The sequence below is a fragment of the Typopeltis vanoorti genome, chromosome 12, assembly GCF_054136105.1.
Source record: "Typopeltis vanoorti isolate ZY-2024b chromosome 12, IOZ_Tvanoo_1.0, whole genome shotgun sequence".
Lineage (NCBI taxonomy): Eukaryota > Metazoa > Arthropoda > Arachnida > Uropygi > Thelyphonidae > Typopeltis > Typopeltis vanoorti.
This window is the reverse complement of record NC_143560.1, coordinates 96,517,213-96,535,935: the sequence shown is the minus strand read 5'-3', so window position 1 is coordinate 96,535,935 and position 18,723 is coordinate 96,517,213. Positions and strand designations below refer to the sequence as shown.

Here is an 18,723-nt window from a genome sequence, read left to right as displayed (position 1 = left end):
TTTTGTTGATATTCTGTCCGCAGACGTTCAAGACTAAGATGGAAATACCAACCTCATCTGCAGAGCAGGAACAGGACATGAAAAGCCTATACCTGAATTGCTCAGACGACTAAGATGAATAATAATAATGCAAACCAACAACTCCAGTAACATCAACTCATCACGAGGCAGCTATATCTAACTTTGGAATTCAACTCAGTAAGCATCAAACTGACGACATACCTCAGAATGTTTTGACAGAAGTATGTTGTATAATGAAGTCAGGGATATTGGAATATATGAACTCCATAAATGACTGTATGAGACTACCACCATTAAAAGCTTTACGTAAATCTAAGCTAAAACAGCTTCTCTTAGACACGAATTCTGTGATAAAAACCATTACAACCAAACAAATCAGCTGCTATACAGCACAGCCTATATCATTACAGTGAAGCTTGGTTGCAAACCGAAAGAGCAAAAGCCGAGAATGAAACAATCTGTACCATGGAAAATCCAGTTGGAACAAAAATCAATAAATTTCGACCTGATCAGAGCAACTTAAAGAAGTACGGCTGAAAAATAACAACATCAAAAACAAACTGATTAACAAATATAATTTAGCCAACAAAACAATTACCGAAGTTACCGAAGAGCTAAAACAAAGAATTATAGCGACTGCACAGAGAATTAAAAGATACGAACAGTAAACCAATATACAATTTCGACAGAACCAACGTCAATTCTTTCAGTCTCTCCAGAGACAAATGAAAACAATCATTCACCAGAAAAAAAGAAAAAAAAAGAAATACTCAAATTTTGGAAGTCAATCTGGGATAATCCTATTGAACATAATAAAGATGCCTCATGGATTAAGGAAATAGAATCAGAAATGAAACAAAATCAAATGCAAAATGTCATTATCACTAAAGAAATGGTCACTGCACAAGTCAGAAAATTAAAAACTGGCGTGCACCTGGCAAAGATGAACTACGTGGATTTTGGTTAAAGCATCTAACTAGTCTACATGATCGAATAGCAGAATAATTTAATTATTTGTTGCAGTCAGGTTCAGTGGAAGACGAGAGGATATCTGAGCGTACATTTCTCTTCATGAAAGATAAGGATAAGGATGCGGAGCCAAGTAACTATCGTCCAACAACATGCCTATCAACTATGCTGTTCACTGCAATCATAGTAAATTCCATATACCACTACTTATGAGATGATTTATCCGATTGAATAAAAAGGCAATTTAAATCTAGAGGCACAAAAGACCAGATCCTTATTAATAAAATGATTCTCAGAAATTCAAAAAGACGAAACACTAACTTAAACATGGCATGGATAGACTATAAGAAAGCATTCGATTCCCTCCCACACTCCTGGATCCTAACATCACTACAAATATTAGGATCCAGCAAAAACATACGTTCGTTTCTGGCTGCTGGTATGAAATCATGGAAAGCAACCTTAATAGTTATTAATGAACGATTCGAAGATATTAGCATTAAACGTAGAATTTTCCAAGGTGATTCCTTGTCACCAGTGCTCTTCAACATTTCTTTGATACCTTTGTCTATGACTTTGAAGAAAACAAATTTGGATATGAAATTCCTAAATATAATATTAGAATTTCCCATCTGTTGTATATGGATGACGTGAGGTTATATGGAAAATCGGCACAGCAAACAGACTCTTTACTGAACACAGCTCATATTTTCAGTCAGGACATCAAAATGGAATTTGGTTTAGATAAATGAGTAATTTTATCTATTAAATGAGGAAAAATTAATGACACTAACTATTTTAGTTTTGATCAAGAGAAATACATGAAAGCAATTTCAGCTAACGAACACTATAAATACCTAGTAATATTAGAAGCCAGTGATATTCACTCGAAAGTTAAACAACAGGCAGCAGCAGAATACACCAAAAGAGTTAAATATATTCCGAAAATAAAACTAAATGGATTAAACATAATTAGAGCAATGAATTCTTGGGCTATACCAGTGATCCGATACACAGCTGACATAATAGATTGGACAAAAGAAGACCTGGACAAATTGGACCGTAAAACTAGAAAATTAATGCCTACACATCATGCATTATATCCACAAAGTGATGTTGACCGGTTGTACCTACCAAGGAGAATAGGTGGACGGCGTCTGTTGCAAGTGAGACAGACTGTGGAAGAAGAAGAAATTAGTTTAAAAAGTTACATCGACAATAGCTCTGAGCAAATGCTTCAAGCAATTACACAAGAGGGCCTTCTAAAAGCAACAGGAAATAAATCCGATTACAAAAAGGAACAGCAAAATAATCGATGCGCTGAAAAAAATACACCCTTCCATGGCCAATTTCTTCCAGATACTGAAGAAAAAAATTGACGAAAAAAATTGACGTGAACAAGACGTGACAATAGCTACAATATATTAAAAAAGAAACAGAAGGATTTATTCTAGCAACTCAAGAACAGGCATTACAAACTAATGCAATCAAAGCAAAAATTTCGAACATCAGTAATAACAGCTAGTGCAGCGCCGTGGGTAGGAGGCGCCCTTGTGCTAAACTTTTTCAGCATCCCCATAAAACAAGTTTCCATGAAAAATTTTTCCGAAAAATTTTAATTTGTTAAAAGTACAAAACAGTTTTTACGCATACATAAAAATAAATTTTATTTAACAATAGTAAAACATTGTAATCACTAAAATTCATTAATAAGGAATTTTTAATAATAATAATTTTCAAAAATGTTTATTTCGTTAATATATAAATACAACAGAATATCTATTCTATAATATAAAATGATAAGCCTTTTTTTGTAACGTTTTTTGTCAAGTTATTTGAAACGTTTTTTGAAACTCAGGGCTACCCTGAGTGTCGAGTCTTCAAAATTCGAGTCATCAGAATACAAGGAGAACAGGCCTACCAGTCCGGAACTCAAGGGTTGGGCGCCGTATGCGCTAGGGGGGAGGGGAGCAGGCGCCGTAGGCGTCAGGGGGGGACCCCTAGTATATATATATAAAAGCAAAAATTACTTTTAATTTAATATAAAAAGAAATATTATTACATAACAAAGATAATTTTTAGATATACTTTTAACTAGATAACAATTAGGATAAATGTAGATTTATTTTACATATTTATCCGTCTTGCTTTAGCCGCCACAAAATTTTTAATATCTTTAATGTGTAATGAATCAATAATATTATTTTCATTTGATATAATTGATAAATCCGTTCCAGACACTGTTGACGCAAATAATTTTTTATTAGTTTCAGTTTTGAAAAACTTCTTTCCCCTGATGTTACGGATATTGGTAATGGTAAATAAATAAGCATTACAATCGCAATATTCGGAAGCGTGTCGGTTAATTTATTTTCGTATATATAATTTAAAACATTCTGAGGAGCCAACTCTTTTTTAATAAAACATTGCCAAGTTTTTATTCCTCAAATAAAGTCCTACCATTAATATCGCGATTGTCGGAATCTTGATTGTCGCTCAGTTTTAAGTGCAAATCTTTACAATGTTTCATTTCATTAAATCTTCATAGCTCCAATCTTTTAATTTGCTAATGTCTCTTATAACTTTATAAAGTCCTCGCTATGTTGTTTTAAGAGTATGAATCTTTCCGTGACTGAAGTTATTGTCGTTCTAAAATCTCGCAGAAAAAATTTATTTTAAAATTTTGTTTAGGATTGTCTCATCTGATGCTTAGTAACCAAATATTTTTGTTTTTGTTATTTTGCGAATGTCTTGAAAAATAGGATCAATATTACGATCGTTCTACTTATTTTGCAGTTCTAATAATATTTTCAAAATATTGGTCTGATCGGCGAGTACTTAATTCTTGTATAACATAATCAAAATTTTCTGTAATTTTTCCTATATCAAATGTCGGATTCTGCATTATTTTGCTTGCAACATTTAAGAGACTTAAGATTTCGTACCAAACATGAGGCAAATAAATTTAAACGAATAAATCTTTGAAATTAAGTTGTCTGCTTGAACTCTAGAATCGATATCTTTGGTTTTATCTTCTGTAATATCAAAAAGAGCCTTGAATAATTTCCTAAATAAGTAGCAACAAAAATAACAGTAATTTACAATTTTTTTTTTTTTTAAATGTTATGTTTTTCGTGCAAACTAGAGGTTCAATTAAAATCAAAATTTATTTTGGCTGGTAAATTTTACGCCCTTTTTATTTTAAAGTCTCCCCAAACGCTTACCGTCGAAAACAAAAATCAATTATGTTGTAGTTTCTTACCTACCAAATTTGCAGAACAATGTCACTGTTTCAGTCACAATCACACATCCACAAAGGGCAAAGCACAGCGTAAGAATGAATTCACGGTCTGTCTTAAACTAATAATTTCCACTAAACTGGTGTTGTATTAAGTTAAAAATATTGTTAGATTATTAAGAATTCATAATAATTTGATTGATTTTAAATTTCATTTTTATTGCACTAACTATAATTTGTAATTGTGTGATTTATATAGTACGATATATAATTTAAGAATAAGAAAATTTATATATTTTTTTTCTATTATTTGCCATGGTGAAATGGCACCCCTCATCTTCAAGCACCCTGGTGCGGGACACAATCTGAACAACCGTATGGCGCGGCCCTGATGCAATTTCTGCGATCAGAAAGATGTGACTAGAACATCTAATTAGTGAAGATAGCTCAAAGTGATTACAAATGTCGCCATGATCAAATGGCCAAAATAATTCATTGGCATGTATGCAAAAAATATAGCTTTTCTACTTCTGATAACTGGTGAGAGCATGAAATAGACAGTTACTGGAAAACGAAACAGCAAAATTCTCTGGGACTTTAGAATACAAAATAATTGGGACTTGGAACAGAATAGACCTGACTTCACAATTATCGAACATCAGCAGGTTTGGATTATTGACAACGCAGTACCCAACATTAACAACAACGAACTGGAAAAAATGCCTAAATATCGAGATCTGGCAATCGAAGTTGGCCGGCTGTGGCTTAAGCACACCAAAGTCATCCCGATAGTTATCGGTGAACTTGGTGCGATTTCAAAGAAGCTATTCAACTATTTACAGCAATTAGCATCAACGAAGTGACCCGATATGATCTACAAAAAACAACATTACTTGGAATAGTCAACATTTTACAACACTACCTGACAGACTATTCGTAGATTCTTGGGCCAAATCTGAATTGTTCTGCATCACCAGTTAAATTGTTGTTTAAATGATAATGATACTTGGTTTTGATTGTGTATCAATTATATGAATAAAGTAATAATAATAACGGTGTCTCGATAACGTCAGAAGACTCATCGCAGAAGACTAAAAATATCACATTCATTTGAAAGTTATAAAGCTAGATTTCGCCTTGACGGACTGCAATCGAGATATTTTCAAATTATTATTATGGGTAACTCCAAGGAGTCCTTAGACTCATCGAGGGAGGCCCTAACATCATGTCAAGAACAACTATTCAACATTCATACAGTCAGTGGTGCACTCAGGATTTAATCTTGGAGGGGGCCGAGCGCTCAGGATTTAACCTTTGGGGGGGACGAGTTGAGTAGACGTTTTACACACTACACATCGCATACGACCTATAACTGAGCATCTGCAGTGATCGCTAATTCATAAGTAGCACACAACATAAATAAAAAAAATGAATTTTAATTAGGAAAAGATTTTTGGAAATTTTTCTAGTGTTTTTTCCTTTTCTTTAGGGGTGCCCAGGCCACTTTCCCCCCCCCCTGGGTGTGCCACTGCATACAGTATCTATCATACTTCGCCTTGAACTCATTCGGTCATGGCACCCACAACAGACTCTGGCAGCTTATTCCACTCATTCACAACTCTCCAAGTATAAAACCTAGCTCTAACACCCTTGCTAAACTGGGCAAGAGTGTTAGAGCTTGCCCTGTTTCCATGGATGGCCCCTAGTCCTCCCACTACCAGTCCTGTTCTCAAAAATATCTTCTGAATTAATCTTATAGAAACCCTTCAGTAATTTGAATGTCTCAATCATATCACCCCTCTTCCACCTATCAACCAATTTCTGCAACCCACAAATTTCTGTTCTCATAAGGTTCATTCCATAGACCTGCTATCATCTTGGTCACTCGCCTCTGGATCCTCTCCACCTCCTCCCCATCAAGAAGAAACCCAGGTGACCAAATCTGGGTACAGTAGTCGGAATGAGTCTTATCAAGGCTCGGTACAGAGGTACAATAACTTGTCTCTGCTCGTCAAAGTATTCTTCAGTAACCAAGTGATTTGATGAGCTGATTTAGCCACTTTTGCAATGTGCCCCCTAAACTTCAACTCCCTGTCCACCAACACTCCCAAATCCCTGGCCTCGTCAATCTCCTGGAGTACAGTTCCACCAATGTGGTACTGCTACTAATCTTTTCACCCTAAAATGCATAACCTTACATTTTGCCACATTAAATTGACATCCATTCTCCTTAGCCCAGTCCTCCAAACTATCCAAATCATCCTGCAAAATTTTGACATGCTGTGCATTCACTATTGCTCCACCCAACTTTGCATCATCAGCAAACAAATGAACAGTTCCTCTCAGATCCTTTCCTATATCGTTAATGAACAAATTAAACAGTAGTGGTCCAAGAACAGACCCCTGCAGCACACCACTAGTCACAGGCCGTTTTTTGGACTCTACTCCTGAATAAACTACTCTCTGATATCTCTCCATCAACAACCCTCCTATCCATCTCACCAACTCTATATCCATCCCCATATGCTGAAGTTTACTGATTAGAATTCCATGTAGTATCCTGTCAAAGGCCTTTGCATCATCATTACCGATTTAGCTTATTATTATTAATTTAGCTACGGAGCTTCCTCTATTTCGATAAAACATAGTGCAGTAACAATTAGATTTACGATAAGATGGCGCTGTCGTCTTAATACATTTCCAGTGCTTTCTTAAAATGAAGCAATTCGTTATTATCCGTATAAGAAACATGCACAGTAGAATAGATAACGAAGCGATACAGTTTGCACATTTCCAATACTATTGTATTTAGATTTTCAGTGACACATTTTCTTTGCGTGTAGTTAGGATATGTAGAGCTACTTGCGAAGCTAGTTTCATTTTTTAAAAGTTGAATTACGTAATGTGGTTATGCTTAATCAGGTGATTTCTCTAGAAATGTATTCACTAGTTCTTAATAACAGCTAGAAGCTGTATCCACGAGATTTCCGTGCAGATAAATATACGTTATACATTACATTGCGTAACATAACGTGGATGCGATCCTACGAGGTTAATTCTAAAAAAACTACCAGCCGGTTAATGAGTACAAACTGAAAGATTTCATTGCACTGGTGTTATCTTGAAAGGTTTTGCATGTACAAAAGTGATACTGATAGGGTTACTTGAGGTTCTCCTCTCCTCTCCTCTTTTTTTTTTTTTTTTTGAAGTACATTAAAATTTAAATAAGTTTATAACATAAAATAAGAAAACAAGTTAATTTGAGATAGGAACTTTCTTAAGACATTACCTTCTTTACGCACGTATTTGCTAGTTTCTCGTTGCAGCTATGTTATAGATGTTAATCGATTCACGCGGAACAAGTTCTTAATACAGACATTGGTAGTTAATGAAGTTTACAAAAAATGTTGATTTTGTGAAAGCCAGCTGATGTTTTACATTCTATGCACAGATCCATGCTTCATGACACTGTAAGTAGAAAACTGGGTTGAATAAAATATAAGTATCAAACTATATTCATGCTATGTTTCATCACAACTAGTAGATGAAACATATTTAATTATCATTAATTTGAACCAGAAAGTAAAAGGCCAACACAGACCAAGTATTTGTTTCCAATATATATATATATATATACATATATATTACCTATTAAATAAAAACAGCAATGTTGGTATTAGAGATACCCTTCCCCTTTTTTTTTTGTCAAATGTATACATTTTTTTTTTATATAAATCTCATCTTGGATGAAATTCACACTATTGTACATAAAATACTGTGGGTTTTTTTAATCTAGCTCTTCTGCTCTTGAAACTAAACATGATCTTTTTCAAACCACTTAAGGCCTTTAACAAACAAAATGGTGAGCTCATGCCACCATGAAATATGGTGACATGAGACCTCCAAGCAATAAGCAAAAAATTACTGAAAAGGTTTAAAAGAATCACATATATATAAACAATGTAGGAAATTTGGAGAGAAAAAAGAGGAAGGGAGGTGACATAATACAAATGTATAGCATACTCGGTAGATTGAAAATAAATGCATGCCAGGTCATAAAATCAAATTATGCAGTAAAGGTTGCTACTGAGGTGCTCTCATAGAGAGAGAACAAAGACTGATAATTAGAATTAACTTCCAAAGAAAAATTTTTAACAAAAAAACTTGGACTTTCATGCATTTATTGGATGGATTTAAAATATGTTTAGGTTTAGAAGTTATGGACTTAACTTGTATAAATTAATTATTCATGAGTGTAAACTGTCTGAAACTCCTTAAAATCATTTACTGTTAGAACTTTCACCATTTCATCAGGCAGTGTACTATGTTCCTGTTACTCTCCTTGCAAAAATGCTACTTCCCACTCCTTTTAAGAACTTTCCATCTTGTTCTACCAAAATTTAGAAATATATTTATTTCTAAATTTTCCGATTTATTGAACCTAATCCACCGATTTGGTTCAATAAACAATCAATGAACAACTGAATGTCTGTTAGTCAAATGTCTGAAAATTATCCAAGCATGAAGCCCAAACAGTAGGTAGTGTGGTATTGATGTATGTGAATGTTTTTTTATGTGTAAATGAATTTCACTATCTGATGTGAGACCACCATGTTGCTTACTGAAGGTTTGAAAACGTTTCTTGTTTGGTCTGTAGAGCAAGGTTTTTTCCAACCTTTCATGGATGGGATATATTCACATAAAAAAAGCAAGTTTTTTTTTCCTTTCAAAATTAAAATTGACTACTTATTAAATTAATTAATTATAATTTCCATTTATTACACGTTACACGTCATTTCATATAATTTGGATAGCTTATTTTTGATCTGACCTCACCATATGCTCAAGACTGGCATATCTATAAATGAACAAAAGAAAAATTACAAATTTAGCCATTCAACTTATATACGTACACTATCTGATTAAAAATATCCACACATCTCCTTCGTAATAGTGGCTACATAGATCACAACCATGGCTCATGCAGGTATAAAAGGTAGTATATGGTCTTACAGTCTTCATAAACAAATATTAGTAAAATAGACCATGCCATGCTGAAGAGCCCAACGACAAAAAAACTTCTCTGCTGCTTCTTTCTTTTATAGTTTAATGTAGCTTCCATGATCAAGTGTAAGTGATATTATTGTGAAGTGGAATTGCCGAGGAGCAACAACAGCACAATCATGACCTGGTAGGCCACATAAAATCACAGGGCAGGACCACTGAGCGCTAAAGCACTCGGTGGTCCTGCAAAAAGAAAAAAAAAAACTCATGTCCTCAGTTGAAACACTTACTCAATACCAAGAAATGCTTATGCAAGCAATACCAGAACCACAACTGTTTGTCAGGAGCTGAAGAACACAGGTTTCCATGGCACAGCCATCGAAACCCATGGCATCCATTACTCCTCCAGCATTAGAGTTAGTAAACAAGAATTATTCTTTACACTTCATCACAAACAACTCTCTGAGGAACCAGCCATTTTCCTATAAGGTATGTATCCATTTTTTTTTAACTTAAATGATATGAGATACTAAAATCATCATCATCATCAACAAAGTTCTTGTAATCTTTTATTGTTTCACATTTTTTCTACCTAGTTCATCAAAATAAACTCATTCATTCATATTATAATCAGCCTCTGAGAGCTTTACATCTTGGAACTTGTTTAAAAAAAAAGAAGCACAGACCATGGAGTAGCAGTGCAGCTTTAAGAATGTCTAACTGTAGCAGTAGTGTAACTAGAGGGGGGGGGGGGGTCCACCCCGGGCGGCACTTTGAACTTTTTTGAACTTTTACAGTTAATTCTAAAATACAGTCTCGAGAAATCAGTTCCAAATATTGTAATACTGCTGCGAATTTCCCTCACGCTGTAAGTATTGCTAGTTGTGAGAGGAGTTGTTTTATATAAAATTGATTAAGAATTACCTACATTACTATGAAATAGACTTTGCCAATGTCATCAACCATTTTGCTAACAGAAAAGCAAGAAAAATAACATTTTAGAATGTTGAAATTAAATTTTTACTTCAAAAATAAACATACCATTTTAATTTATTTCCCTATACTACAAAATGTTTTGAATTTTTGTAGTATTTTTGGTGTGTATTGAGAGGGGCGGCAAAAGCTCTAGCTACACCAGTGAACTGTAAGCTATATATGTATATTGCATGTAGAAAAATTTAATTCTAATTAATTACTAACTTTCATAATTTTTTTAAATCACTGCATACCTTTCTTTATCCTTTACTTTTTTTATGATAAAATTTGTTGATGAAAATGTTTTTTGTTTTCCTGGAAAGTTGTCTTCCTGGAAACATCTCTGTTGTAAAATATAAGAGATTTTAATTATTATTATTATTAGGAGTCATGGAGTCAATAGACTTATTATGAGAGGTCTTGCTTTAACTAGTAACGTATTTATCATACTAAACCTTAAATTAATTTACTCTCTTAGCTTTCAGAAAATGCATTCCTAGCATCTACTTTCTCCATATAAAAAAATCTACTTTTCGCTCCTTTAACCATACTCTTATACAACTTCTAGAGATGGTCTTTTGTTCTTATTTTTGCTCTAGATATATTTCCTTCCATCTTAATCCTGTAAAATCCTATTTCTCCCCTCACCAGCTTATCTCATTATTCCAACTATCTGTTTTGCAATTTACATTTCCTCACACACTTTTCAATAACCAACATACCAGTCCTGATGTTGAACTGTTGTTAGTGGGATTAGACTTGTTTTCCTTTCCCCCATGAATTTCTCTTAACCCACTGATTAATCACATGTAAATTTTTCTTCCCACTCCCTTAAGGCTTGGCTTTCATCACTTTAAAAATGTGTTCAGAAAGCTGACAGAGTGAATGCCAAGATCACCTATCCAGGTGATCTTGGCAATCTTCTAAAAAATATCCTTAGTAATGATTCATGAAAGTAGAGTTTAACCATAGATTACCATGATTAAACTTCACTTTTGGAAATTTATACTGGTATGAATGTTTTATAAGACCATATCATATGTTTTAATATTTAAAACATCCAACAGAAGATAGCTGTATTGGTATCTGTGTGAAGAAAGGAATATTGCTTAAAGGGTCAACAAGGAGGAAGGTGAAAAGTGGCTTGTTTGCCAGAGTGATGAGCACTTTGCCCTAAGTAATTATTAAATGTAGTGTTTAGTATTATTTGTATGCATCCATGAAGTCATATCCCCTAATGCAAGAGGTCAATCCTGTCATATCCATGATCACTTTCAGCATTAATGCATTCCAATTTCACCACTCTCCATACAAAAAATCTGCTTTCAATATCTCACTTTTATTACATTATACAACATCCAGGGATGACTTCTCATTCTCCCATTACTCACTGTCTCTTTCTTTCTGCACTATTTTCCCTACGTCCATCTGATATCTTTTCACCTACTTATATGTCTCAATCATATCATTCCTCCTCCTTTTCCTATCTGCTGAGCTCTCTGCATGACACATTCCCTCCTCATACTCAACATTCTACAGTCCTGAGACAGTCTAAGTCGCGTACCTTTTAGACTAATGTTTTCTATCATTCAAATATCTAAATGTGCACAAAAATCCAGATGTCGCATGATCGATGCCTTATACAATAATACTGTATAAGTGTGAATGTGTAAAGGACCTGTTAGCACCTTTGCACCTTCACAGTGTCTTTATAGCATAAAGTTGCAAGAACAATGTGACATAAACCCTCTGGATGGAAAGGTGGATTGTTTGGACGAGTGTTATATATCTGTTAATTGCATGTGTTATCCTGGCCAATTTATCTGTTTTTTGCAGAATGAAACCCCCTTCAGCTGGAAAGACCAGAATTTGATTCTTATTATGATGCAAGGAATGTTTATATGAACTTTATATAACATTCCTTGACATATTCCATGGAGTCTCATGATTGAAGGTGAGTTAGCCTGTCTGACATTAAAGTAGCAGGATTTTGTTTTCTCCTGGAAAACTTTTTTCTCCCTCACAAAAACAAGCAAACTGGCCAGAGAACATAAGCAGTTAACAAACAGAAAATATGTATGTGAGGTGACTTGTGTGGCATAATGGCCTTCAATCATGAGACTCCATGGAATATGTCATGTAATTATAATCTGCAGTACTTATAGGGTGCCATGAGGTCCATATCCTGGGCAGATCGGCTTTCTTAACCATAATTTTTAGGATTTTAAGCCAATGCCTAGATATATATTTTTGTATGTAAAATGAATGTTACATGGGATGAAAAACACAGGTTTGCAGGAAGGAAAACTCTGTCAGCTCCACGTCAAACTGGTTAACTCACCTTCCATTGAAAAGTCTTGATAAAAGTTATTTGCATCCTAGGTGGGAGGTGTCATGTAATAATAATGGTCTCAAAACATGGTGATATTCCATTCAGTTCCACAGCTTTATTAACATGATACGTACTTAAATGCTCACTTTCTTCCTTCCTCATCACATTGCCATCCCCCCCCCCACAACATGAAATCAAGAAATACACTGACAAAATGCGTGTTAAATATTTCTACCAGAAGATCTTCAGATGATGTCCTAAGTCAGGCTTTCTCAGCATTTTTTGACTAGCCACATAACTGTATAATATACTCTAGGATTATGCGTTGCTAGTTTTTAATGGCATTCGTACATAGTAATGATTATTAGAAACACATATTCACAAGAATAAAGACACTAATAATTTTATTACTGCAAATATTTCAGCCTGAAATTAACAAGCCATCATAAATGCATCAGTATTGATCACAAGGAAGCCTGAACAAAGAAATTTTATTCCTTTTTACAGAGTTTATCCATGTTCTGGAATTCCACCATATGGATGGTTATAAAATAAGACAAGATTACAGTTAAAATTAATATAAATTGACATTAAAATACAATAAAATAAGGCACACAGTTGCTTGCCATTTATGAGGATGAGACTTTCCCAAATCTAGACAGCCATTCTGACCGGCCATCTCGAGGGTGCAGTGGGTGCAATGCACCCGGGCCCCATGATCGAGTGGACACAGTCGATACACATTTGCGGAAACGTATTATATTTCGAATGTTTTTTTTTGTTTTGTTTTGTTTTGTTTTCCTGTGCCAAAATCATTTGCAGGTAAGAGGTTTACAATATGTTTATTTCGAATCCTTTAATTTTTACCTTTGAAAAATATTTTAGGGCCCCAAAAGGTTTCTTGCACCTGGGCCCCTTTATAGAGAACAGGACCGAGCCCCTTAAGGCCGGTCCTGTTCATTACTCTCTTTAAACAACTGCTGAAACTTAAGCTGGCACAATGTAAAAGGCAGACCACAAACATTTCCCCTATTGAGGATATTGTGATTAGTGTTCACTGTGTGCTGGTCATGTCTAGTCATAGCATTCAGAATTATTTTATTTGTCTAATGTTATTTTATTGTATTTTAAAATTAATTAATTTTAATTTTAGTTTTAACTGTAATCTCATCTTATATTTTGTAACTATCCATCTAGTGGCATTCTGGCCAGTGGATAAACTCTGGAAAAGGAATAATATTCCTTTGTTATAGCACCACCCTTGTAATCATCATGCTGATGCACTATATACGGCTTGTTAATTTGAGGCCAAAATATTTACACTCGAAAATTATTCTTTATTCTTGTGAATTCATGTTTCTAATAATCATAATGCTTTGCCCTCTCTGGTAATCTCCATTCATATAGATATGGAAAAGTAAATCGGTGAACCTTCCCATAAAGCTGAGATTGCTGGAAGCATGTACATTCACAAGTACTACCTATGGCTATGAGTCATGGATAATGGTCAAAGACTCTGTAAGAAAGATATTGGCTTTTGAAAGAACATGTTATAGAAAGATTCTTCGAATTGGATGGATAGAAAAGGTAACAAATGAAGAACTGTCTCGCAAAGTAAACTGCAAACAAAATCTAATGCAGAAAATAATACAAAGGAAACTAAAGTTCTTTGGACATATCTGCAGAATGGATAATAGTAGAAAGATCAAAACTTTGAAGCCTGGTACAGTCGATGGTGTAAATAAAAGAGGACAGCTAAGGCAAGAGTGGGTAGATGATGCAAAAGAGTGGTACAGAAAGAGTTTGCAGGATTTGAATCATCTGGCGGTGGACAGAGAAGGAGGCAAAGGATGGTGAAACAGGCATCAGACACCAATGGGCATTGTGTCCATGGGCAGTGATGATGATGACCTTATATTTTATATGTGTGATAATTATAATAGAGATAATAAAGGATAACTGCAATGTTGAAATGAATATTGACCATGTAAGGATGTGGAAGTAATTTTGCCCTCTTTGCAGACCTTGATATGACTGCACCTGGACTACTGTGTGCAGATTTGGTCTCCTGGCTTCCAAAGGGATAAAGAAGCTGTGGAAAGGTTGCACTGCAAACAATTACAAAGATGATGATATTATTTGTATGCGAAGGTTTCTGTGGTTTAGCAGTTCAATAAACATGTGGTCCAATTACCGGAATCCTTCTTAAAGATTCCGGTAATTGGACCACATGTTTATTAAGCTAAATGAAAATAAAAAAACAAACCCGACAAACGACTTACGAAACTTGTCGGGTTTGTTTTTTATTTTCATTTAGCTTAATAATTACCGGAATTGGTCCAATTACCGGAATCTTTCTTATGATGATATTGTTTTCATGAGCTCCGTGGAGTCACAAGACTCATCGTGGAAGGTCACTACAAAGTCTGCTGTACTACTCCTTAAACTCATTCACTGTCTGCACTTTCACCATTCTCTCAGGCAATGCATTCCATGTTCCTATCACTCTCCATGCAAAATATTTACCTTTTACCCACTACTTCCTTTTGTAAATTTCAGGGATGGTCCCTTGTCCTTGTTTTACCATATGAAAAATCTCCTTGGTGTTATTATTATTATTGTACCAGCACCTCTGTGTAATCTGAAGACTCATTGCAGGAGACCTAAACCATCCACACAATCTATCATACCTCTTCTCGAATCCATTACCAAACAAAGCACTCACAACTGACTCTAGCAACCCATTCTCATTCACAACTCTCCAAGTGAAAAATCTATCCTCACATTCCTACTACAACACTTTTACTCAACTTCCAGGAATGACCTCTTGTAATCTCCCCCTCTAGCCAAGTACTGAAACATTTCCTCTACATCAGTCCTATAGAATCCTTTAATTGACTTAAATGTTTTTATCATATCACCTCTATTTCACCTATCAACACACTTATATAATAATCTGATAATAATCCAAAATAATTTAATATAACAATGCAATAATAACCCTTCAACTGCTTAAATGTCTTGATCATATCTCCCCTTTGATCTTCAGGTCTCTCTTTATAATTGTAATCTTGATATCATTTTTGTTATTCATCTCTGCACCCTTTCCAACATTATTTTATCTACTTCAAATCCTGGTGACCAGATTTGAGCACAGAAATCCAGATGTGCTCTGATCAAAGCTTTATACAATAGGACTACCACCCTTTTATCTCTAATGGTCAGTGTCCTCCTTGGTATTCAGTAATACTTTGAAAGTTTTCACAACCTTTGTAATATTTCCTCTGAACTTCAAGTTTCTATCAATAATCAACTCCAAGATCCTTACTTCCTCTATTTCTTCCAGTATAACTCTACTAAGCGAGTATGAAGCATCCCATCTATTCTAAAATTAAAACCTTACATTTAGTTGCATTAAACTGACATCTCCATTCATTTCCCCCACCTTTCCAGCTTATTCAAATATCCTCTTGAAGAGCCAAATCATCAGTCCTATTACTAACCTTCCCAAGCTTCACATCATCTGCAAATAACTGAATATTTCCTTGTAGTCCTGTGACAATATCATGGACATGAAGACAGAACAGTAATGGCCAGAATACTGAACCCTGTGGAATTCCACTTGTAGCGTTCCTGCTCCCTGATATTGCACCCTATATACAACTCTCTGATATCTATCAGAAAGCCAATTATCAATCTAATCCACTAACCTGATATCCAAACTCATATGTTGCAACGTAACCAATTTGTCATATGGCACCTGTCAAATGCCTTTGAAAAATCCAAAAAAAATGACAGTGTGTGCCTTACCCTTATCCACTGCTCTTGTTACTCCTATTGTTAAATGTAACCAGATTACTAAAACAAGAGTACCCTTTAACAAATCCATGCTGACCTGGATATAATAATTATATCTGCCCAATTCTGTATATGAGTTCTGTATACCAATTTCTCCAAACTCTTAAGGACAGAAGAAATACAAGCAGACTTATAGTTTGCTATCACCACCTTTATGCAATGGCATTATCTTATCCTCCTTCCACTGTCCAGGAACCTGTCCCATTGAGACTTTCATTAAGCAACCAAGTTAATGGCACAGTCAGTTCTATAACACATTCCCTTACAACACATGATGAAATTCCATCTAGTACCCCTGCCTCACTGATATTTAGCATACTCAGTATTGGAATACATCCTTTTCATTCACTTCTAACACTACTTCATCATTCCTTATCCTTCTAGGAATAAAGCCTGCTGAACCAGAATGGAACACACTAATAAAGTGATTACTAAATAGGTCAAATATGCCATCTGTATTTGTCACCTGAGTCCCATCTCCATCCGGAAATGTAATCTGACCACAATAATTTTTCTTCCTGCTCACCACACCACATTTATTATTATTATTATTATATGACACCTCCAGGGAGTCCAAAGATGCATTGAGGGGAGGGCACCTACTCTACAGCTCATTCTAACTGCAACTACACCAACGCCATCTACCGCCCACCACCACGTATTTCCACAGACAATCACAAACATCTATGCCCACAGGGGGGGGGATTTGAACCCACAGCCTTTCGGGCTGGAGAGCAGATATGCTAACCACTCGGCCAACCAAGCTAGCATTTTTCACCACATAGTGAAAAAAATCTTTGGGATTCTCCTTGAAGTGCAGCACTAGTCTCCTCTCAAATTCTAATTTTTCTCTCCATACAATACTGGTTACTTTCCTAGCCTGAGCCTTATATTCTTCATACATCTGTTCTCTAGTTCTCTCTTTATGTGTCTAGCATAATCTCTTTTTCATCTGCAATCCCTCTGTAATTTCTCTTGTCATCCACTTCACTCCTTTATCTTTTTCACTTGAGGTACACAATCCACTATTGCTGCCAACAATTTTTTTCTTAAGTATCTCCCATGCACTCATCTTTCAAATTCTTTCACCCATTGTACTCCTGCAAGCTAGTTTCTAAGTTTATAATAGTTACCTGCCTCATAATTCCACATAAATTCCTTCTGCCTTGATACCTCTACATGCCTATTCATCCTCCAAGTCTACATGACCACTCTTATCAACTTGGGACAAGTATGACATCTCAGTCACAATTAGATCCTTTGTTTCCATGACCAAATCCAAAACTCTTGATTCTTGCGTTCACTCCACTGTATGTTGCTTAAAACATTTGTCCCTCAAGATATCCAAAAATTCTGTTCCTTTTCCCTTAGTAGTGCCCACTGTATCCTCTGTCTAATTTATGTTGCTATGGTTGGTCCCCCATAATGATCACTTGTTTTGCACTTGCCAAACTAATTTGTCTAAACATTTCCTGCTCGTTGCCATCTATATTCCCTAGTCTATAGCAACATCCCACTAAATATCTTGTCTTATAAACATCCACCTCACACCATATACTCTCAGAACTGTTAGTATTATTTCCACTGAGATTCTCCACCCTGAGAAGGTACAATTCATTACTTATCATGAGTACCACTTCACCACTACTTTACCTTCCCTATCCTGCTGAAATATGCCATCCCCTTCAATTTCTATCCCTATTAGAATATCTTCCTCAGTTAACCAAGTTTCACTGATGCCAACAATCTTTGGAGAGACTGAGTCAATCAATGCCATAAACTCGTTCTCTTTATTCCTAATGCTCCTAGCATTTGTATACGGGGGGAGAAACAAACAAACAAAAAACTCAGTGCATTGCCACTGTTCTTATAGCCATTATTACTCCTCTCATACTCCAAAGGCTCTGCAATATAATGCACACCTTCTGTTTCTCAAGCCACTATCCATATATGAGGCCATCACTGCTATGTTCCACCCAGTTCCAGCTTAACACGGTAAGCAGGCGATGCATCACATCGTCAACTCATGATTTCTTTTCCCTCAACTGATCATGCCACAGTATATCATCACCTGCTTCAATGGGTGCTCAAGGGAGTAGAAAATGAAATATATAAAAACAAATTTTAATATTAGTGTTGATTAAATGTGGGCACTCAACTTAAAATTGCATCGGGATGCTGGAACCTCTGGAGCCGGCACTGGTTCCACCCTTGCAATTCTAGTTTCCCTGTCCTGACACACACACTCACCTGCCCAGAAAACAACAGTATGCAAGAGAATTCATCTCTTGCATACAACATTATCATACCAGAGAAACATGCTCAC

The 18,723-nt window shown here is 35.4% G+C and overlaps 2 protein-coding genes across 6 annotated transcripts in view; one reads left to right on the top strand and one right to left on the bottom strand.

The window, feature by feature from the left end:
• The window catches only part of LOC150101035 (uncharacterized), a 63,468-nt gene extending 55,824 nt beyond the window's left edge, over positions 1-7,644 (bottom strand). The window contains exon 1 of the mRNA XM_090401318.1: positions 7,518-7,644. The gene's annotated coding sequence lies outside the window, so the exon portion shown is untranslated. The remainder of the gene's footprint in view (positions 1-7,517) is intronic.
• The window catches only part of RnrS (ribonucleoside-diphosphate reductase subunit M2), a 98,008-nt gene that overhangs the window by 28,203 nt on the left and 51,082 nt on the right, over positions 1-18,723 (top strand). For 2 of the 5 annotated variants that reach the window (XM_090401312.1, XM_090401311.1), the window contains exon 1: positions 9,582-9,721. The exons of 2 other annotated variants lie outside the window; for them this stretch is intronic. In XM_090401312.1, the coding sequence (XP_090257438.1) occupies positions 9,599-9,721 (123 nt within the window). In that variant the 5' untranslated portion in view covers positions 9,582-9,598. Of the gene's footprint in view, positions 1-7,561; positions 7,699-9,581; positions 9,722-18,723 lie in introns of those variants that run through there. One more of the 5 variants, XM_090401315.1, reaches the window with a different exon arrangement.